This window comes from Maniola jurtina, chromosome 12 (genome assembly GCF_905333055.1).
Source record: "Maniola jurtina chromosome 12, ilManJurt1.1, whole genome shotgun sequence".
NCBI classification, from domain to species: Eukaryota; Metazoa; Arthropoda; class Insecta; order Lepidoptera; family Nymphalidae; genus Maniola; species Maniola jurtina.
Window position 1 is genome coordinate 5832642 of NC_060040.1, and position 24373 is coordinate 5857014.

Below are 24373 nucleotides of genomic sequence, written 5' to 3' on the forward strand. Positions count from 1 at the left end.
AATAAAGTATTTCAGGAAAGTTCCCTAAGCAGCTGATGCGTCTACGTTCGTCGTTCATTCAAAGTCTGTGGTCAAAATACGCGCAACCGATCTCAAAGCTCCGTAAAAAATAATTTGTTGTAATAAGTCCTCGTGAACATTCGCCACCGCTCGGCTCATCTCACCCCGCACCCCACCCCCTCCAGTTGAGCGTATATTCTACGCGACTGCAATGCCTCGACCCTCTACTCACATTTAGTTGACTCTACGCAGCGTCGAGGTACGGGCGCGCCACTCGACGCTTTGCTCGGACGAACGTTACAGTAAAATACGATTATCAATACGCGATCTGAAATGAAGATACCCGATTTCAAACAAAAAAGACTGTGAATTAAATTTACGTATCAAGTTATAAGTTAAATAGCATTCGTTAAAAGTTTTTCTGGACATTTAAAGAAAGTGTGGACAGTTGTGACAAATTTCGTTTGCATAATTATGTAAGGACATAAAGGAGATTGTGAACAAAAATACTATCCATCATGTGTGTTGTAATAAATAGGACTATTTGTTGAGCTAATATCGAAATTGGTTCATAAATTGATGGATTCTTTACATCCGGCAAGGGGCCGCAACGCAAATGCCGACGGAAAAAACATGACACTGAGCCTCCCGTGCTATGTTTTCCTTCTTCCTTGATATATAATTTTGTCAAATATGGCTCTTCAACATAACTCTACAAGAAACACAATCTTCAACCAGATTCTATTTTGGTTTGTCATCGGACTTAATGTTGCCGATCAGAGCTCGTTACCACTGAAATACGAAGCTCCCGATGATTGCCAGTGGTGGCTGAGAGGACCAAATGATGCTCACGAGGTTTCACTCACATGTAAACTTCGCACTATAAACAGCGAATTTGATACTACAAATTTTAGTGTCATTCCATCCGAACACACAACTTCTTTGCGCATAGAGTGCAATGAAGAAATGATGTACAAAAGTTCATTAGATGATCGTAGTTTCGCGCATTTGGTTAAACTACGTGAACTTGTTTTGGATAACTGTAAAATTGGAAGATGGCCGCCTGGAGTTCTATCCGGATTGAGAGACCTCCGAAATTTAACGATCAGAACGAAAAACACCGAGTGGGCCGCTATGAGTTTAGAGATAGCATCGGAAAGCTTTACGGCTGTTCGACAGTTGGAGAAGTTAGACTTGAGTTTTAATAATATTTGGTCGTTCCCTGAAAACTTGTTTTGCCCACTAACTAATTTAGTGTATTTAAATGTGTCATCGAATAGACTTCAAGATGTTAGTGACCTTGGATTTAGAGAAAGAGCTATGCATCAAGCTCTGATCAGTGAACACGACGGGCCTTCTCCATCAGCATCATCTTTGCCACACTCTTCATGTTCCCTGGATATCGAAGTTTTAGATGCCTCCAGTAACCATTTCGTACTGATGCCAGAAAATGGTTTTATGGCTCTCCGAAGACTCAAGGAGCTACATATCCATGATAACGAAATATCTATGGTGGCCGATAAAGCACTATCAGGATTGAAACAATTACAAATAATAGACCTCTCCAACAACAAAATAGTGGCACTTCCACAAGATCTATTTAGAGATAGCCGGCCAGTTATTAAAGAAATATACTTACAAAATAATTCAATAAGTGTGCTTTCACCGAGTCTTTTTGCGAATCTGGACCAACTATTAGCCTTGGATTTATCTAATAACCATTTAACGAGTACATGGATCAATGAGAATACATTCACTGGTCTTATAAGAATGGTGCTCCTTAATTTATCCAATAACCGATTGACTAAACTTGATCCCAGAATATTTAAAGACCTCTACACTCTTCAAATATTAAATGTACAGCATAATCAGCTGGAATCCATTGCAGCTGATACATTCGCACCAATGAACAATTTGCATACGCTAATTTTGTCGTATAATAAAATATCACACATTGATGCATACGCTTTGAATGGTTTATATGTACTATCTCTACTATCTGTAGATAATAACCACCTCGAAGAACTTCATCCCGAAGCATTCCGAAATACTTCCTCTTTGCAAGATTTGAATTTGAATGGAAATCGTTTAAAGAAAGTGCCCATTGCGCTGCGAAATATGCGCTTACTAAGAACACTTGATCTTGGCGAAAACCAGATTACTTCGTTGGAAGAACCAGGCTTTGTTGGGCTACATAATGTATACGGATTACGACTTATTGGCAATAAAATTGAAAACATAAGCAAAGACGTATTTTCTGACCTACCATCGTTACAAATATTAAACTTAGCGCGAAATAAATTAAGACACATAGACATGAACGCTTTAGAAACATTATCAAATTTACAAGCCGTAAGATTGGATGCTAACCAACTCACTGATATTCAAGGCCTCTTCGTAAATATACCGTCTCTGTTGTGGTTAAACGTGTCAGATAACCAAATAGCATGGTTTGATTACGCTGTAATCCCCACGGGACTTCAATGGCTGGATGTTCACGGCAACAACATCAAAGAATTGAGCAACAACTATCGTTTGGATAAAGAACTTCGTCTACAGACTTTAGACGCAAGTTTCAACAAAATGACAAAAATAACCACTTTCTCAATACCCAGCAGTATCGAGCTTCTGTTCCTGAATGATAATCAAATTACACAAGTTGAAGCTCAAACGTTTGTTGGAAAAACCAATCTAACGAGAGTCGATTTGTATGCAAATCAGATAACTAGCATGGATCTCAATGCGCTCCGGTTGACTCCCGTTGATCCAGGCCGGCCGTTACCCGAATTCTATATTGGTGGAAATCCTTTTCAGTGCGACTGTACAATGGAGTGGTTACAGCGCATAAACAAACTCGATCATCTAAGACAACACCCTAGAGTGATGGACTTGGAAAGCATATATTGCAAGTTACTCTACAATCGTGAAAGGACTTATATTCCGCTCATCGAAGCGGAATCATCCCAGTTTTTGTGTACATATAAAACACACTGTTTTACGTTGTGCCATTGTTGTGATTTTGACGCTTGTGATTGTGAAATGACGTGCCCATCGAACTGTACGTGCTATCACGACCAACCGTGGTCGGCGAATATTGTGGACTGTTCCGCGGCTGGCTATTCCGAAATACCCAACACTATCCCTATGGACGCTACTGAACTATATTTAGACGGTAACAATTTTGGTGGTTTAACGAGTCATGCTTTTATTGGACGTAAAAATTTAAAAATATTGTACGCGAATAGCTCAAATATCGATGCATTGTATAATAATACGTTTAGTGGACTAAAACGCTTAACTGTGTTGCACTTAGAAAAGAACAATATCAAAGAGTTGTTAGGTTTCGAATTATCTCCTTTAGAGAATTTGCGTGAATTACATCTGCAAGACAATAAAATACATTATATCGACAATCGAACGTTCATGGAGCTGCGGCATTTAGAAGTACTGCGCTTGGAAGGCAATAACATTTACAGTTTTGCTGTGTGGCAATTCACGATGAATCCATATTTGGTAGAGATAAGCCTCTCTCGCAATCCGTGGTCTTGCGACTGTCAATATATGCACAAATTCCGAAATTGGTTTAGAAATAATGTCGGCAAGGTGGAGGACTCCGATAAAATCACCTGTATATTCGATAATGTTACAAACGCCGTTGGACCCCTAATGGCCGATTTTAACTCAACTATATGTACAAGTCACGTTGGTGGAAGTTCCTCGATAATAGAAAATCAAGTTATCAATGATTATCTCCCATTACTCTTGATAACACTTTTTATATTCGTTGTAAGCTCAGTACTTATTTGTGGTATATTTTACTGGAGGCGAGAACTACGAGTTTGGGTTTACTATCATTGCGGATTCAGAATGTGCTATAAAAGCACCGCATTTGACGACGAAGCCGACAAAGATAGGCTATTTGACGCCTACATCAGTTATAGCGTAAAAGACGAGGCATTCGTCGCTCAGATGTTAGCGCCCGGCCTAGAATCAACGGACCCGAGTTTCCGGCTCTGCCTGCATTACCGAGATTTTAACGCCTCGGCCTACGTCGCGGATACGATTATAGAGGCCGTAGAATCTTCCAAGAGGACCATAATAGTCCTATCTAAAAACTTTATCAACAACGAATGGTGCCGATTCGAATTCAAGACGGCACTCCACGAAGTATTAAAAGAGAGACGAAGAAGACTGATAATAATATTGCTAGGCGACTTGCCTAATAGGGACATCGATCCGGAGTTGAGGTTGTGTTTGAAAGCGAATACGTGTGTCGAGTGGGGTGATAGGCAGTTTTGGCAAAAACTAAGGTTCGCCATGCCGGACTTGCGGAAGTGTCAATACCACCGTTCGACAGTGAATATCTACGCGTCAGTGTCGCCGGTGGGTGCCGGGCGGGCGCCGGCGCCGCCCCCGCCGCCCCCGCCCGGCAAGCTGCCGCCCTTGCTGGGCGACGCGCTGGCCGACAGGCTCGCCGTGCCGCCCGTGCACTTGCGCGACCAGCACCCGCACCGAATGCCGCCGCACGCGCAGCTCTGGGCGTAGCGTATGCTTCAACGCAGGTAACTCACTCTGCGACGCTTAAGCGTATTAGTCCAAATACAGTGATAATTATGTTAAGTTGTTCCATTATTGTATTTTTTGTAATATAGAACGCCATACACTTGCATTTACTTATATGTACATTAGGACCTTAGTTATATGAACATTAATTTATGGATGCAATTCCTAATTTCTGCGATAGTAATTTATAAATAGATAGGATCTTGATAGGTTGTTGTAAACTATTCAAATACTACATGACAACTTTATATTAATTACTCATGAAAATATTATATTTCTCATTAAATTATAATAATGCCAAAGTTATAAACTTATAAACGTGTACAAATTTTAATGCATTTAATAAATCTGTTAATTAAAATTTTATAATAAGAGACTGTATATAATTTAATTTGTTTTTGTATATATTTGTAAATATTGCAAAAGAAAATTCTATCAAAAGAAAACTGAAATATAAACATTTCGAATTTTTATTTGTTTTTGTTTTATTTTTACTAACCATTTATTTTAATTTTACTGTGTAGGTTTTTAGTTTAAATATAAACGTAATGTAAAGAAAGTTAAATTAAAATAAAGTTGAGTAGGTAGGTATCTACCTTTTTATCAAATAATATTATAATCAAATCTTTTTTTTTTTGTTAGTAAATATTACTTATTCTTACCTACTTGAATTTTTAATAGTTTAGATTTTGTCTGCCTCGCCATAGTACTCGAATGAAGTGAATTATGTGGAGCTTTCAAATGGCATTGGTTTGGGAACACTGTTGAGGTATTTTGAGGAATTAGACCAAAATAAGTTAAGGTCCTTTATCATCTAATTGACCTTTTAGACTGCATCACCAGTGATATAATATCATTTGTAAGGCGTTAATAAAAAACGCTGACTAACATAATTTAATAGCTCTCAGCTTTTACAAAGGTCCGTATAGGGGTTATTTCTCCACAGCACACTCCAGATAGAAGATATCGTCCTAACACTATTGGTTCTATGCTTATGATCTTACCCTATGTAGCATAAACTTAATTATTCGATAAGTCCTTTGACACGAAAACGTAACAGTTTTCACGTCAAAGGACTTTGAAACAATTCTAGTCAATCGAAATTGTGTCCATGTTCTATCTAGGAGTATAGTGTTCAAAGCAACATCTAGTTAAATATCAAACATGCAAGATTAGTTTATTACTGGACAAGTCCAGTTATAAACTAATCGAGTTTATATTGCATGTTTGATGATACAGACAGTACTAGGCTTAGACAGTACTAGCACAGCCATTTCGTTAAACTGTGGTACCGTAGTGTCTGCACTATTTAAAATCTTTAATTTAAAATTTATTTCCGTTCTTTTTAGCAATATTAAAAAGAAAAAGATGCAGATACTCTAAAACAAGCAAACACTTTATGTACAACAAAATCAGACACATTGTGTGAGTTCAAAAAGGATCATAACATCAGCCAAATACCGTTAGCAGAGAACTGCATACCATCGTTCCTTTGTTGAATTACACGTATTTTGCATTGCACCGTCGCGAATCTTCCTAGGGACTACATGGAACTAACTTGATTTGCCACACTCTCTTTTTTATTGACGACAGGTTTGCTGACCGCTATCTTACCTGAGCATCGAGTGTAGGTACTTTTGAGTGATAACTTGTTACTGAAGTAGGTACCTTTTATTATAGACGGTTTCGACGGCCTCCCTGACGCAAAGGTAAGGTTCGATTCCCGGCAGGGTTTGGAATTTTATCCATACTAATATTATTAATGCGAAAGTGTGTCTGTCTGTCTGTCTGTCTGCTACCTTTTCACGGCCCAACAGTTTAACCGATTTTGACGTTTGGTACAGAGTTAGCTTATATCCCGGGGATGGAAATAGGCTACTTTTTATCTCGGAAAATCAAAGAGTTCCTAAAGGACCATCCGCTTAACCGATTTCTATGAAATTTGGTACCGAGGTAGCTTGCGTCCCTGTAATTAACATAGGCATAGTGTAAATTAAAAAATCATAACACCCCCGACAAGTGAAGGTTACAGTAACTAGAAAAGAGCTGATAACTTTCAAATGGCTGAACCGATTTACTTCGATTATAGCTAAGAACACTCTCGATCAAGCCACCTTTCAAACAAAAAAAAACTAAATTAAAATCGGTTCATTAGTTTAGGAGCTACGATGACACAGACAGATACACACGTCAAACTTATTTAACACCCTTCTTTTTGGTTCGGGGGTTAGTGAGATTAAAACTCCCATAGATATACCCATAACGCACTTACTGGAACCTAGAAAACGCAGAGGCCATTACCACTTTTACGTTGGAGGCAGGCAAGTTCAAACAACTACTCAATAACTACAACTAGAAAGGTAGAAACCTGCATTTAAGGCAATGAATCTGCTATTATCTGAGTGTGAACAAATCAAAACGAAATCAACATAGGTTATTCCCGACGTCACCCTTATCAAAACGACAGCCGACGGGTCAGCATAGAAATAATGGGAAAACTTGTTTTTACGAGCCCAGCGCGAGCAAGGGACGATGTGTCACGTGATTTTATCTGATAGCCATGTATTTATGCCTCTCGCATGAATAAAGCTAGATATACGGCCGAGATTAGACACAGCTCGCGGTCGATTAAAATTGTTTAGATGTCGTTACTCGTCCTAGTAACGTTAAGCGGAATTTACATTACGAAATTAGTTTCACGACATTAATTTAACTATCAATTATTGCACGTGTAAACGTCTAATTTCGTAATGCATGCATTAGTTTTGTAATTAGACGTTTACACGCGCAATCGATGATGAAATAATTAATTTCGTGAAACTAATTTCGTGCCACGAATATCGTAATGTAAATTCCGCTTTACGGCAAAGCAACACAATGCGACGTAACATGCCATAGGGCCGCATTACTAGCCATCGACTGCCCATATTATAAACGCGAAAGTGTTTTTGTTTGTTGGTTTATTGGTTTGTTGGCTTGTTGATTTGTCCTTCAATAACGCTGCAACTAACAGAGCAAAGGATTGGCGTGATTTATTTGCATGGGTAATGGTTTAGTTAAAGACCTGGAACTCCATTATACTTTATGGCAGCTTTATTTATCAAGGGTGTGCTTATTATTCTAACACATATTTTACAGAGACAATACGGTACATTTTGACCTCCTGCAACCTATAAGGTCATCTGCGGAGGTCATGTTTTGCAACTTAGCAACACCAAGTTAGTTACTAAGTTGCAAATTCGGAACACGAATTAAATAACATTATGAACAACAGAGAAACATGAATAACACAAAACAAAACTTTTTATTCAATACGCTGCCAAGTAATTATTATCCTTGTAAAAGCTTTTATCTATTAACTTCGGTCGCTATTTTCGGCTTTCAAATTCAAATTTTATTTCACGTAACTTGTCCGTCTCTGGTACCTATGTCATAACTCATAGCTTACCATCATCAATTCGGAAAGCAGATTCCATTGAGAAGAACCGGCAAAAAACTCAGCAGTTAAGTAGGTATTCTTTATCATACGCAGCAACTTATTTATAAAATACAGTATTTACTACTAACAATAGGTAATTTTAAGTCATTTAATAAAAAGATAATCAAACATCATCTATGTCAATTGCCTATATGTCCACAACGCTAGCCAAGTTCGGACTTCCCACACTTTGAAAATATAATGGAGAACTCTTAGATATGCAGGTTTCCTCACGATGTTCTTCTTCACCGTTAAAGCAAGTGATGTTAAATTGCTTAAAACGCATTAACTCCAAAAAGTCAGACGTGCGTGAACGGGATCGAACCTTGGACCCCACGAATATTAGGCCGATGTCTTAACCACTAGGCTATCACCGCTATTTTAATCCCCATTTAATAATAGAATGTAATACAAGTGTACATTAAAAATTTATAACACCCCCGACAAGTGAAGGTTACAGTAACTAGAAAAGAGCTGATAACTTTCAAACGGCTGAACCGATTTCATTGGATTATAGCTAAAAACACTCTCGATCAAGCCACCTTTTAAACAAAAAAAACTAAATTAAAATCGGTTCATTACTTTAGGAGCTACGATGCCACAGACAGATAGGTACACAGATACACACGTCAAACTTATAGCACGTATTTGGGTCGGGGGTTAAAAATAGTTTAATTTATAATATTAGATTAACTCAAACAATTTCACAAACCAAAGTGTAATTTTACTAATGCGTAACTAATAAAATAATATTGTGTGTAAAATTACACACGCAAAGGGATAAAAGCGTTTTATAATTTAAGTTAGTTGTTTGAAAGGGATAACCCAGATAGTATCGGGGATAAAATTTAGTTAAACTTTCGTATGTTTGCGTAGAATTTCCTAAACCGCAAATGTAGGTAGGTACTACAAAGTTTTGAAATTTGTAACTAAAAAGGTCGGATGAAACAGTTGTATTATTATGGTGAGTCCAGACCATGTACCTATTTAAGATGTTATGGAATATGCCTGTCTTGTTTTTAACCGACTTCCAAAAAAGGAGGAGGTTCTCAATTCGTCGGGATCTTTTTTTTTTATTTTTTTTTAATTTTTTATGTATGTTCCCCGATTACTCAAAGACCCCTGGACCGATTTGGAAATTTTTTTTTTTGTTTGAAAGGGTATACTGTGCAGGTGGTCCCATATAAATTTGGTGAAGATTTGATGAATATCTTCGGAGATGGAGAACAGAACTCCTCAATGGATAAGAGCAAATTGCTCGCGATCAGTGTAATAGCTTAGTAAACAGTAGGGTTTTAACTGGGCATAGCATATTATAGTACAGTGGGGCCACTAAAAATTGTGAAATAAAAAATTTTCAAAAGAAAAATAAAACCGACTTCAAAAACCACAAATACTAAAAAGTAGAAAATAATTTTTGTTTAGCTACACATGTAATGTACCTAGGTATGAAGTCGGGCGAGCTTCACTCTTGGATTTCTAATTTTGTTTTATAATATGCTCGCTCGACTTCATACCTAGGTACATTACATGTGTAGCTAAACAAAAATTATTTTCTACTTTTTAGTATTTGTGGTTTTTGAAGTCGGTTTTATTTTTCTTTTGAAAATTTTTTATAGTATAGAAGAAGGAAATAATTTATTGGTCTAAAGCTAATTTATGGGGAAAAAACTATCCTAACCATGTCTTCACACTTCGACGATTAGTGTTTGATTTATCATTTTAGTTATTCACTAGCTGATGCCCGCAGCTTCGCCCGCGTGGATTGGTAAGATCCCCTGCAGCATCAGGATTGAGGAGTTGGACTCCAAATTTATGAAACAATGTAGCAAAGTTCCTCTATCGATTAAAAAAGAAATGATGCAAGTCAGTTCAGAAATCTCGGAGATTTCGGTGTACGTAGGTAGAAAAACACAACTCCCTTTTTGAAAGTCGGTTAAAAAAGTAGCCTATGTTACTCCCTGGTCAATTCTCTACTTGTCTGTGAAAATCCCGTCAAAATCGGTTCAGCCGTTCCCAAGATTAGCCTTTTCAAACAGACAGACAGACAGACAGACAGACAAAAATTTTAAAAACGTGTGATTCAGTTATAGTATCGTTCAAATAACCATATGACCTTAATATGCGGTAGTTATTTCGAAATTACAGACAGACACTCCAATTTTATTTATTAGTATATAGATTACATTACATAAATAATAAATTCAACGAAATTCAACATAGTAAAATTGATAATTATTTAAAAAGCAGGCAAAAGTCCAAGATCGCGAACTAAAGATAACATGTGATTGCGATCATTATGTAAATTAACATAGATATCTATCTATTGAAAGACATGCTTAACTAGGTAATTTATTTACCTAATTAACAACGATTACATCGGTACTCATATTGAAACAAAAATACAATTCTGGTGCAATAAATTATCATAAGTAATTACAAAATTCCACCCACCTTTTGTAATAATTAAAATAGGTGTTCCTTTTATACAAGCATATTTATGTTTTATGTTCTAAGATAATGAAAAGAAGTGCTGATATTTTTCTTGGAAACTGAGCGAGCTTTACTCTCCAAGATAGCAATATTGAACAAAATAAAAATAGTTCTTGAATGGGGCATTAAAAACTGTATAGAATGCATCTACCTAGTAGGAGTTTGCGTTGTGAAAACTAGTGATATTTTTCTCATTTTATTGAAGTTATAATTGTTAAATTCCTGGCTATAGGCTATTTCCTGGAATTTTTTCAAGGCTTTTCTCGTGTTTTATTAGTCTGGAGTTCTATTAAACGCGTGGAGTCTCCAGTTTGGAGCTTGATTGAAGTCGGATCACGTGTATGCATTTACTCAGAAACAACAAACCACAAACTAAAACAGTTTTTAATGATTACTATTGCACTGTTAATTTCAGAACTGGATGACTACAGTCTGGTGAACCTGTTTTGAGAATGGTATTTAATGGTAATAATTCAAAAGATCTTTACCTCATATGGGTGGACACAGGACCTAACTTTGAGTAAAAAAAAATTAAGAACGTAGGTACGTTACCTACTTATCTCCCTATTGAAATCGTAGGTAGCGTTTCGCTGTGACACTCTTGTAAAAAAATATGCGCAAGAGTGGCGATGGGCTATTAATATCCCCTTAAGTAAATTCGAGTTTATTAGTTTACTTACTTAAGTCGGGTGTCCTCACAAAAGACCCATCTGCTGGAAAATGCCATATGGCACGACAAAGGACTCATGCGCAATTTAATAGCATCCTATTCTCAAAGCCTCGGATCAAAGTGAATACACACATAATATGAAAAAATGCACATTGTCATTCGATAATCCTTTACGTTCCTTACTCCTGTACGAGTAGATGTCACCGAAAGAGATCAGCTTTCGCCTAGGCAACGGTATTGGGTTTGCGTAATTCAATACAACGTTTTATTAAACGCCACACAAAAGCGGACCTTATGCGAAAACTAGTAAGAACCAATTTAATATTCTTCGCGCAAGAATTCCGACCACAGACCGCATAACAAGGACAATTGGGGACAAAAGCGACTCAGATAATGTCCCATCCCTTAATCACATGCACCGTTGCTCTCGAAAAATATTTAGTCGTAATAGAGAATCATTGATACGAGACTATTTTGTATACAAATCTATTCGGAGCATTAGCATCGTTTATTTACATATACACTAGAGGTGTCAAATATGGTTAGATTCCTATATCATAATATTAATGTTTGTTACAGAAAAATATTGAATATTTTTTACGTTAAAATATATTAACTATCAAAAAAAAAAGCCGCAAGCAGAAACTTGCATGCAAACGATTTTCAACCTTATTGACATATTTCAGAAAACCACATATTAGCAATCTATGAATGATACTGAGCAAGAATATGACAAAATAACAACTTTCTCGTTACCGTCAATAAGGTCGAGAATCGCTTGCACCTGTTTTTCTGTTGCTTTCACCCCTAGCGAACCATTATACAGATTACCACCTTAAAAGCGACGTCTGGGAGGTGTCGGAGGAGGTTCTGTAGAAATATATTATATCACTTTAAAAAAACAAATAATTTTTATTTTGTATTTTTATACTTAAATTATTTCTTTTCATTATTTTTTTTTATAAGAATCATCAAAAAGAAGTGAGAACTTATCGCCGGCGCACTACTGAGCACGGGTCTCCATTTCAATAACACTCAAGTAATAAAAATAGTACCTAACACGATATACTAGTACCAACAAATTTCAAAGGCACTTGTAAACCTTTATTTCAATAAGTACCTACAAGCTTCACAAAAATAAATAATAGATTCTGTATTCCTTGTTAGCACCCTTCAGGTTCAGATACGGAACCCTAAAAAGCATGACAATAAAGAAATCCCGAAAGACGTATAGTATATGGTAATAATTTTACTCTAAATACCTAGGCACCTATACCTACCTACGTATTTATGCAAAATTAAAAACAATTGGAATGATAAGGAAATGTCAAGAAGGTACAAAAAGTAGATAAGTTTACCCAGTTACCTATTTAAAAATCGTTTTAATAACGAGTTTTTATTTTAGCCTTCATCACGGCTAAAACTAATACAAAAATCGAACAACCCAAGCTCCAAGCACGCCGGAGCTATAACAGACACTCGGTTCCTATGGCTACCTCCCAGTTCCATCATGAGACCCTGGATATAATCCACTATGCCCACCCGGTTCCATCATGAGACCACACAAACACACACATTTCCAAAAAGACCAATACAATTTACGTACCTAACCTATAATAACAAATATGCGCGTCACAAATCTACAAAATCAAGTAACTAACCTAATCTGTGATAATATCAACTCCTAATATCGAAATATGATATTATTTACATTCAGTATTCACCCACAACCAAGTTCACAAATAAATAAAACTACTGTCCTGATTGAATAGCAAAATCGAAAGAATCTATTTGATAAATGAAACTACCGAGAGGCGATATTCCAAACGAATTAAAAACCAATGCGTAGCGATAGAATATAATATTTTATCGCGTATGATATTCGCTACTGATATCGTGTGACGTAGATCGTAGGTCTATCTTTGGCAAACGCCTCGTCAAATTTAAAAGCAATTACTAATAGAAAATGTATTGCTTTAAAAATTTTATATTAAATATGGGGTTTAAGGAATATCTAATATCCTGAATATTTTTTTATATTGAATATGTATTATGGATAAATTATTTTTTGACACCACTAATATACACTACTGAACAGCATTCCGAATTTGATGTTAATATGTTAAAACTTCGATCTGGGATGAACTTTGAGCCGCGCTACCCAAAATTAAAATAATAAAGCTAGGTTCACATGCTGTATTGTTCGATTTTAATTTTTGTGCAAATCAATGAACGATATAATAAGTCATGATAGTGTGGAACATATTAATATAATTAAGTCACAAATTGTCGCCAAGCGAATTAGCGTTCCGGTACGCTACGGTGCATTGTAGAAACCGACAAGGGGTAAATTAGTGTAATGAAAACTGCCACACCCCTTCCAAGTTAGCGGCGCTACAACCTTAGCCTGCATTATTACTTACCACCATGGCACCAAGTGAGATCGCAGTCATAGGCTAACTTTAGAATAAAAAAAAGCTATCCAAAGTTCCAACTTTATCATTACCACGTATTCTGTGTTTTTTAAATGTTTTCATATTATTAGTACTGCATTAAGTACATATAGTTATTTATGTGTTCAACATTTTAGCGTCACTAAACTTAAGTAAATAGGTACTAATAATGATTATTAAAAATTTATGTAAAATCTACACTAAATATTACTTAGTGTTTTTTCTACAAATACAAATGATAAATTGCAAAAGATTTGTGACAGATTTATCATTATAAAATTTAACCATTAATTGTAGTAGTAAGTAATAAGTATAACTAATGTTGTACCGGAAAGAATCACCACAACCATTTGGAAAATTATTGATCCACTTTACAATAGACAACATAGCACAAAGATGTGTGAACGTTGGAATGGAACGTTGAGTTTGGATACAACGCTTTCTGGAACACGTATTTCTTCGTGTTTAATCGAAATCCGAAATACCAATTTTCAGTGATATAAGTAACTAGAAAAATAACGACTTTCATATACAAACTTTCATTTCCTATATTTTAGTAGCATAGATGTGATGTTAAAATGAATATACAACGCTTTTATTGATGTAAACTTAGCCTAAAATATGTGGAGACACCTACGTTCCTTTGGAAAGCTCCATAGAGTAAAAAAAATATATTTCGAAGGGCATGGGAGAAAATATCTCTTCGTCGTGATCTTCATTGGGGATTGTGTCGTAGGGGTTTTCTTGGGATAATAGTGTGGTTCTTAGGAGTAGGTACGATTTTTGACTCTTGCGTTGATGAGTGTAACATTATCTCATTGTATGAACGTCTCTTCGAAGCACAGAGTAAATCTCAGCGGGCGTTAATCGTTTTGAGTCACCAACCAATCACAAACGAAACTATGTTTTCGACTTGAATTTGAAATGTTTTTGAAAACTTTTCGAATTTTATTTCGCATGTTTTTTGAAAACATGTTTTTGATTGGTTGGTGAGTCAAAATGATTAACGCGCACTGAATTTTTTGTCTCTGTCATTTGTACGGGGCTACGTAACAGAGAGAGCGCTATACTAACTTCTTTCCGTGGATAAAGTATAGGCAGCGTCATTCCCAAGCAAATAATCAGGAAGGTATGAATTCCGGCCATTTCCACGCGCCTACTTGATGGAAATGGTCTTGACAGACAAATCTTTTTCCGGACCATCCTGAGAAATGTCGGTGCGCGTCCCAAACGACCAATGTCGCGATCTAAATTTGAACAAAATGCATCAAGACGTGCTCGGTAGTAATTCAGGATTAGAGTCTTAGCATTGATACTTTCCTTAAGTTTTTAGTACTCCCGGTACAATTTTAAACCGTAAGGAATTCCCGTAATGTTGATCATTTAGAAACTTAAGCAATATGTAAAGATCGTAATGCATCGATTCCATAGTGAACGGGCAAAGTCATTTAACGTCATTTATTATAGGTCAAGAAACTGTTTTTAATACCAATATGAAATACTTGCTTAAATGAATTTTGCTTCAATGTAACTTGATTCACGCTAAACGTAGAGAACTTAAGATTTCATACTTGACTATAGGATCGAAAATACCGGAAGGTCGTAATTATGCCGAGTTCACAATTTTAGTTTTCGACATTATTATGGTGTCGTTTTACCATCCTTCGAATAATAAATCTCCAAACTTTTCTACGGTATGCGACAGCTAATAAAGTAAAAATGTTCATAAAATTGTATCGTACAACTGAACAAAAGTAATTAAGTAGATACTTTATCAAGGGGTTATTAAAAACTTGGAACAGTATGTAAGTTACTTTGTATAGAAATTTTATTGACCACAGTTTAGGTACCTAGTAATTTGCCTATAAGGTATACCAACCTTCTAAACCAGAGTGAATAGGCATCTTCTAGGGCCTAGGCCCTAGGCGAACGCGCTCCAATCTAGAGACCTCATCATTGTTTTTTAAGCATAAAAGTCGTCAAGCGCATGTCTATCAACCAATAAAAAAAGCGGCCAAGTGCGAGTCACACTCGCGCACCGAGGGTTCCGTACTCTGGTATTTTTCACGATAAATCAAGAACTATTATGCATAAAAATAATTAAAACTCTGTTTTAGAATGTACAGGTAAAGCCTTTTCATATGATACCCCATTTGGTATAGTTATCTAACTTTGAAAATTGAAAATAGTAATTATTATTGATGTGATTAACCACAAACAAATTCACGGTTTCCGGTTTTTTCCTTTACTTGTGCTATGAGACCTACCTACCTGCCTATAGGTCAACGGGAAGTATCTACCGTATAGGTTTTTTTGACAGCCACGACAGACGGACAGACACACAACAAAGTGATCCTATAAGGGTTCTTTTTTTTTTTTGAGGTACGGAACCCTAAAAATTAGAGGTACGTGTCCGGTATCGCACCCCGGTCCCCCAATAGGAGGCCAAGGTCTTAACCACTAAACTATCACCGCAAACCACTAGTTACAACGAAGGCATACCTAATATAAATTTCAACGACCTTCAAGCACGGGCCATACAAGCCTGCCTCATGAATAGCGTATTAGATTAGAACCGACGTATCCCGGAGGTTATATTATGGTTATATGGCTTAGATAAACCAAAGACAGCAGTTTCCAAGACCGAGTGCCAATAATTGACTATCAAAGTTGATATATGGCTTTCTAGAAGGCTTCACTGCGATAGTTGTTTGAAATATAGGCGAGGGCCCTTGTGGGAGTTCAAACCGTTTTGTTAGGCGAAAAACGGTTCGTGATTTACCTACTAGTCCAAGTTCAGTCATGCTGGGTATTTGCTTTTTATCTAATTAATGTGTGCTTGATAAAATCTTCTTATTTTTATTTTGTTCATTATATGTATACACATTACACATTATGACAATAATAACTAAGTAGGCACGTAATACAAGCCATAAAAAAACTAGTCACTCTCCAAAAAAAAAATTGTACTTATGTAAGTACAGATGCAGTAAGTAAATAGCAGATTATTGTTTTTATTTTTTAAAGGGGTAGTCAATTTTTTTTTTATTATAATCATACAAAAATCTGATCTACATTGACTTGCTTGGTATAGAGATAATTTACATCCTGGATTTTTTTATCTTTGGAAATCAAATAGTTCCCACAGGATTTATAAACACCTGAATCCACGCAGACTAAGTAAGTCGTAGGCATCATCTAGTAAATAATATAATTTTTATTTGCTAGCTAGCTCCCCCCCTTGGCTTTGCTCGGGTAGAAATTCTGAAAATCCTTACTATTTAGATTATACGAGGGTATCTACTTATTGAAAATATTCATGCAAAAATTAAGATTGAGCAGAAGTTAGAGTTATGATACTTATTATAAAGATCTTTAGTAATAAAAATTAAAAATTAAAAATCATCTTTTAATAATTAATTGAAATTTATAGCTACTATTTAAACCAATTTCAAGAAAGTCGTTTATTTAATTTAACTTAATTAATCCTTCGGCCCCCTGCCCTCCTATCAATATTAATAATTTCGCATAAGACTTTTCGCTATTATTGCATAATATATCAACAAAAACAACGCAAGGAACCTTTTTACACTTGTATAACAAAGGCTATGCTCGTTAAGTATTAAGGATACAGCCATAATTTACAATGACTTGCCCCGCTTAAGCGTGGGGTTATGAATATTTAATCAAAAATCCCTACCCCTTCGCGAATTGTGAGGGAATCAACTTTACAGCAAACCAACAGTGAGTACCTATAATACCTTTACAAAACTACAACAATCAATTTAAAAAATAGAATTTGAGACCACTTGAGGAACAACAACGACATTATAAGGTCCAAAATAATTTAATTTAAAAACTATTCTTTCAAAATATGATTCATATCACTAACCATAATTATTATAAGTAATGTGAAAGTGTGCTTGTCTGTTAGTTTATCCTTCAATCACGCTGCAACGAAGCAATGACGGATCGACGTGATTCTTGTGAAAAATGGAGAGAGACATAAGTAGATCACTTTTCATCCCGGAAAATCAGAACTCCCACAAGATTTTTAGAAACCTAGCCATTAGTAAAATAAACTTAGCAAAACAAAGGTTCCTTGTTTAGTACAGCACCCTAAAAACTTTATGATGTAGGTATGTAACTACTTTGAAAATTAAACTACAATACGAAGAAGTCTGTTTCACTAAAATGTCTATGCAGATGCTACTGTTTTTATTAGTCTTGAAGATATATTACAATACTAGATGATGCCCGCGACTTCGTCCGCGTGGATTTAAGTTTCTTGAAATCCCTCTTTGATTTTTCGGGTTAAAAGTAGCCTATGTGCTAATCCTGGATATTATCTTTCTCCATTCCGAATTTCAGCCAAATCCGTCCAGTAGTTTTTGCGTGAAGGAGTAACAAACATACACACACACACACACACACACACACACATACAAACTTTCACCTTCTAAAATCTATCTAACCGACAAAAGGTCATTAATTTTATTTTGTCATAGACCACTAATTTGTAAAATTTACAGCAACTCACTAATGACACGGCTTCCGGCAATGCATCACCGAAATATTAAATCCTTTTGAGGTTTTTTCACTTCGACGATAAAGCCGCATACACACGTGATATTTGCAGCAATCTTGCTACTGCATCCCGTTTTCGAAAAACCGATAGATGTTGAGGTCCTAAGATGGCAACCTCGCACAAGAAAGCGCACCGTTGAAAGACCCCCTACCAGGTAAATAGACGACGTTAAACCACCATCGCAAAAGGGCTAGTCTATATCTAAAATTTCAAAAAACCCCCTTTAAGCTTCCGAAAAGTATTCCAATCGCAGATAATAAAGTTATGTCGACCTCCCTAGCGCAGTGATGAGTGCTGTGGTCTTATAAGTGAGAGGTTCAATTCCCGGTAGGCTCTGACCTGGTGGGAGACCTCTGTCGTGGCGAGTTACCATCCTATGACCCTACTGGCAAATCCGTACCGCCAAGCGATTTAGCGTCCTGGTAGGTATGATGCCGTGTACAAACCGATATGGGGTATGGGTTTAATAAAACTACCATATCTTCCAAGTTAGCCGGCTTCTGTTAGACTGCATGATCACTGAGATTGCAGTCAAGGGCTAACTTGTATAGGAATACAAATAATCGACAGTGGCAGATAGACAGATGGACGGAGAAAGTCGCACCATAAGGGTTCCATTTTTACCATTTTCGTACGGAACTCTAAAAATGTCTGTAGTGGCCCTTAGACGTCTACGACTCTCCTGCGAACGTATTTATTATGTCAGTTAAAAGCAATAATCGTCGAAGGCACTCATCAAAACGGCGTTATATCGTTTATTTTATATTTATAAGACGGCGGCGCCCGTGTGGTCGCTTGTATTTTTATGAGTTTCATTTTTTTAAAGCCATAATTAATTAAATTTACTTATTTATAGTAGAGTTAATGAGATCTGGTATATTTTAGTGCCCATTTTCTCTCAAAACGCTTTTATATTTTATTTTTAAATCTTCCTACCACAGAACTATAAATACCGTAATAGAAATAGTACCCGCTGTCTGTAATACGCGTCCAGAGTATTCCTAATTTTCAGTTCTCCAACTGCTGTGAATGGGTCGTGCTATGCGGGTTGTCTCACTATATTTTCCTTTACCGTTAAAGCGAGTGGTATTTAATTGCTAAAAACCAATAGAGCCTCGAAAAGGTAGAGGTAACGTGGCCAGAATTGAACCCCTGATCCGAATAGGAATAGGAGGCCACCGTTTTAACCACTAGGGCCTAGGCTATCATAGTTTCCATTTGTATTTTTAAACACGTTTTATTAAACATCTGCACAACTACAAGCTCACGCTCCTTTACCACTTCTAAACTTTTTCATAATATTCTGTGACTTCTACTCATCGTAGTAATAAGGAAGTTTTAAAATTTAAAATTTCATCATTTTACTTAGTAGTGTACTTACTAAGAAGGCTGGTAATTGGGTCAAAGTTAGTAACGAAGCACGTTTAGTATCCTCTTTTTAAAGCAGTTGCAAGTTTTTATGCAGGGATCAAACAAGATACCTACTTAACTACTAGTTATTATATACTTATACTTATATTACTTATTCGTTGAAATTCGCGTGCGAAATTCCGGTAATATAATGAGAGTTGTGTTAATTGAATGTAGGCGAAACGCTCAACTTCAGATAGACTGTTTTTAGGGTTCCGTAACAAAAATGGAAAAAACGAACCTGTATGGTGCGACTAAGTTCGTCCGTCGGTCACACCTGCTTATTTCAGTATAGAGACGGTAGATTAATTTTAGAACTCGTTTTTTATACCAACTCAAACTCTTCTCAACTCAACTCTCAAAACTTATTATTTTGGCATAGCGGAGGCGACTAGCAACAGCGCATTTTTTGTTTACTTTAAACATACCTACTAATTTTAACCTTAAAATATAGTAAACTAGAGGATGCCCGCGACTTCGTCCGCGTGGATTTAGGTTTTTAAAGATCCCGTGGGAACTGTTTGATTTTCCGAGATAAAAAGTTGCCTATGTCATTTACATGGACGCAACTTGGTACCAAATTTCATACAAATCGGTCAAGCGGAGGGGTCTTTAGGAATCCCGTGGGAACTCCTTGATTTTCCGGGATAAACCTATGTTCGTCCCCGGGATATAAGCTAACTCTGTACCAAATTTCGTCAGAATCGGTTAGACTGTTGGGCCGTGAAAAGGTAGCAGACAGACAGACACACTTTCGCATTTATAATATTAGTATGGATAGAGTTTGAGTTGCTTTTGAAAAGACGTTGTGACTCGGCTCGCTAATTAGCCTGGTCTTTGTGCTGGTCTTATTTAATTAATCGGCATACAGACAAACAAAAGTACCTATTTTATACCCGCATGACACTTTCTCTGATAAGTAGCATACTTTCGAAAAAAAAACAATTGCATTAGTGTCATGGGAATTAGAAAGTGACGCCTTTTATAATAAAACTGAGAAAATAAATACTTAGGTATTTTAATGACTTATTTAACTGCCCCTCACTGGCTCACTACTGAGTACGGGCTTCCTCTCAGAATGAGAAGAGTTTGGCCATAGTCTAATACGCTGGCCAAGTGCGGATTGGCAGACTTCACACACATTCAGGTGTGCAGGTTTCCTCGCGATGTTTTCCTTCACCGTAAGTAAGTGAACATAACTCCGACAAGTTAATAGGTGCGTACACAGTATCGAATTCGAATCCCCGACCCATCGACTCGGAGGACGACGAGGTCTGAAACACTAAGCTATCACCGTGTTTTAAACTTGTTAATACATAATTCACAAAATCAACCCTTGAGCCGCATAAAGGCGTAAAATGGTTACCTAATCAAATTTTCGCCCCCTCATAAAGGTAATGCCTATGGGACAACAACAACGTATTTCATGCGAAAAACCCTAACATTCATTCTCTCCTTACGATCAATGCCTCGGATTTCATATTACGTGAGTGCCATAATATAAAACACACTCAAACCATTTTGATCTTAAAGTACAACCCAGTAAGAAATATTTTTGCTTAAATGTTGTTGTTGGCAAGGTGATGCTAACGTTGTTCCCCATGCTTTAAGCCTGCATCTTAAACTCTTAGATAACACTGTGATAATAATTGAATAATCCTTTTTCCTTTCACCACTTTTATGCAGCGTTAACTATATTTACTACTTTAGCTAAAGAGAATTCTATTCAACACCATCGATATTTATAAATATAGAACACCAAAGACCCAAAGTAGCTTTGAACTTTGCATTTTATTTAAAAAAAGGTATTAAAAAATCCGATTATCGGTTAAATTCAAAAACTATTGCACTTTTAGAACACAAAAATGCCAAAGACGTAAAAAAAAATTGCCGCACTTATCGAAAACAAACAAGTCATTTTAAAGACGTGCATTTGAAATGATGATATATTATGCCGTTTCTAATTTCAGTACGATAAATAACAAAACAATAATAATTTTACCATTCATTTTGTTTATCTTGGTTTTATACTATATCAATGCAGAACACCTGGTATTTTAATGTGTCAAGTATATTTCGGCGTGATAATGAATATCTACCTATAGAGCGTTTCCTCTAACGCCTGGGGTCAAATTTAATTATCATGTAGACGAAGAGTGTGTACTGTTTCCTAGACATGGTTGCCATGCATACATTTTTTTAAACAGGACAAAATCAAAAGATTTTTTTAAAAGGAAAAAAGGTAGGTAATTTGCATGAGCACAGATTGAAAAGTAGGTATTGTCTGACCACTTAGATATTTATCTACTTAGAAATATGAAGAATAAATAATTTTAGTGGGTCCTTACACCCACAAGTTAGTGGTTAGTGAGTATTTTAGTGTCTCTTCTCTCACAGATATTATAGACATATTATGCAAGTACGCTAGATAAGGCGTGCCGTACAAAATGACAGTTATTTTTGTGCAGATTCAAAGCGTCCCACCACGACTACCGGGAATTAAAATTGACACTTCGTGTCGAATATTCTCCGTATTGACACTAAATTGACAGATGTGTCATCACTAATATTTAGTTCCGAGTACGCTCACATGACGCCCTGACTGCTGCTTTCGATATAGGCGCCAAAATAGTGATAATCAAATTTCTTCAAAAACTGGGCAATAACAAGTCCAGTGGACTTGGGTTAGTAGAGGTCAGTGTTTTGTATCCTCTTTCATCCCTGTAGGGATGGCAGCGTAATACTAACCCTTTCATAGTTTATTTAATACGAGATATAAAAGGGTTCAAGTAAGAACAACAGTCTTTTTCCTCTATTTTCGTATTACGCAAACTAAATAAGCGGCTTTTGCAGTAATTCTAACCCGTGGGATGGAAACAGATGACATAACGTTTCATTTCAATAACGATGTCAATTCCGATTCATTCAATCGATGACAGGTTTGCGGTTAGTAAGTTACGATGTATTTTTACGATGGAAATAATATTATGTTATGCGTGAGGTATGGAAGTTTAATAAATAAAATGCCTTTTTACCTAATTATAGCTTCATTCATTTTTGATGTAACACTCTTTACACATTGTTTATCGTTAGTCAGTTTTTCCTTACAAGATCTTACAACTCTACATTTTTTGTTCACATTCAGGCATTGGTGTGTAATATAGGATTGTGCTTATTTGATTTTTGGGGTTCTGTCTGTCTGTCAAGAAACCTACAGGGTACTTCCCGTTGACCTAGAATCATGGATTTGGTAGGTAAACCGCGAATTTGTGGTTACATCATTTAAAAAAAATTAAAATGTGTTACAATTTTCAAATTAAGGTAACTATACCAAGTGGGGTATCATATGAAAGGGTTTTACCTGTACATCCTAAATCAGATTTTTATTTATTTTTATGTCGAATAATTTTTGATTTATTGTGAAAAATGTTGGAAAAAATACCCGAGTACGGAACCCTCAGTGCGCGAGTCTGACTTGGACTTGGCCGGTTTTTGTTCACATTCAGGCATCTGTGTGTAATATAGGAATGTTCTTATTTGTTTTTTTAATTATTTTTTACTTCTACCTGAAAATGGGCTTATCCGAAGAACATCGAAATTCATGGAATCTCGTATCAAAAACGCCTACAGTTACATATAAATCAGTGATCTATTCGGCTCTGTCAGCTCATATTTTAGGCAGCTTAAACAATAGTTATAATACTCGTAGTGTCGATGCTCAAAAATAATTATTTGAAATGGCTTCAAATAAATCATTGCACAAAATTAGACTCCACTATTACGAGTGATTTAGATGACAGCTCGTTTGTTAGAGACAAATAAGAACATAAATTGGTTTGAATATGAAATGCGTTTAACAGGGCTCTCTCCGTCACTCACTCCATACAATCGTAGTTTAATTTCATTTGAATATTAAGCAACCAAAGTCCATTAAATTTTGCAGACATATTCTAGAAACTAATATCTGTGCCTGTGGTGTTTTAGATTTTTCTAAAAATATTTAGTTTTGAAATTACAGCCGCTCAAAGATTTGTATGTGAATTTTTAAGACCGCGTAACTTATATATGAATATTTTAACATAAATTTTTAAAACCAAAGGCATAGATATTAGTTTCTAGAATATGTCTGCATTTCATGGACTTTGGTTGCTTAATATTCAAATGAAATTGGAACTACGTTTGTATGAAGCGAGTGACGGAGAGACCCCTCTTAATTAAATGTTTTTGGTTTCGGCATTTTACTTTGTTATAAGTAAATGATATTTTGATCTGTTTTAAAAATAATTAGCACCGAAGCGAATTACCACTTTCTACGTCAAAATATTAATTGAAACTCCGTAGTTTATTTTTAAAACTCTACACAAATAAAATATTAATTCGATTTAGATAACAAAAGTCAATTAATTAGGCAACAATTAATTAATGTTATTTTTGGAATGGGTTGCTTTTATAGAGTTTTCGTATTATCAACAATGAATTACTGTAAATATAACGAGGGAAGGTTGTACAGGACATCAGGAATATAATAAGGAAAAAATAAAATTGCAGACCAAGAAATGAAATTTTCAATTAAATGTTATTTTTGGAATGATTGAATGACAAAATGAATGAATGATGAAATGAAACAATGAATTACTGTAAATATAACGAGGGAAGGCCGTACAGGACAAACACTAGATCGATTTCTGGAAAAACATTTCACTTCTTGGTCTGCAATT

The 24373-nt window shown here is 36.0% G+C and overlaps 1 protein-coding gene across 1 annotated transcript in view; it reads left to right on the forward strand.

Annotated features, from left to right (window-relative positions):
* The first annotated feature begins 254 nt into the window (after nucleotides 1-254).
* The window catches only part of LOC123870041 (toll-like receptor 6), a 164186-nt gene continuing 140067 nt past the window's right edge, over nucleotides 255-24373 (forward strand). The window contains exon 1 of the mRNA XM_045913203.1: nucleotides 255-4562. Coding sequence (XP_045769159.1) covers nucleotides 694-4545 — 3852 coding nt within the window. The 5' untranslated portion in view covers nucleotides 255-693 and the 3' untranslated portion in view covers nucleotides 4546-4562. The remainder of the gene's footprint in view (nucleotides 4563-24373) is intronic.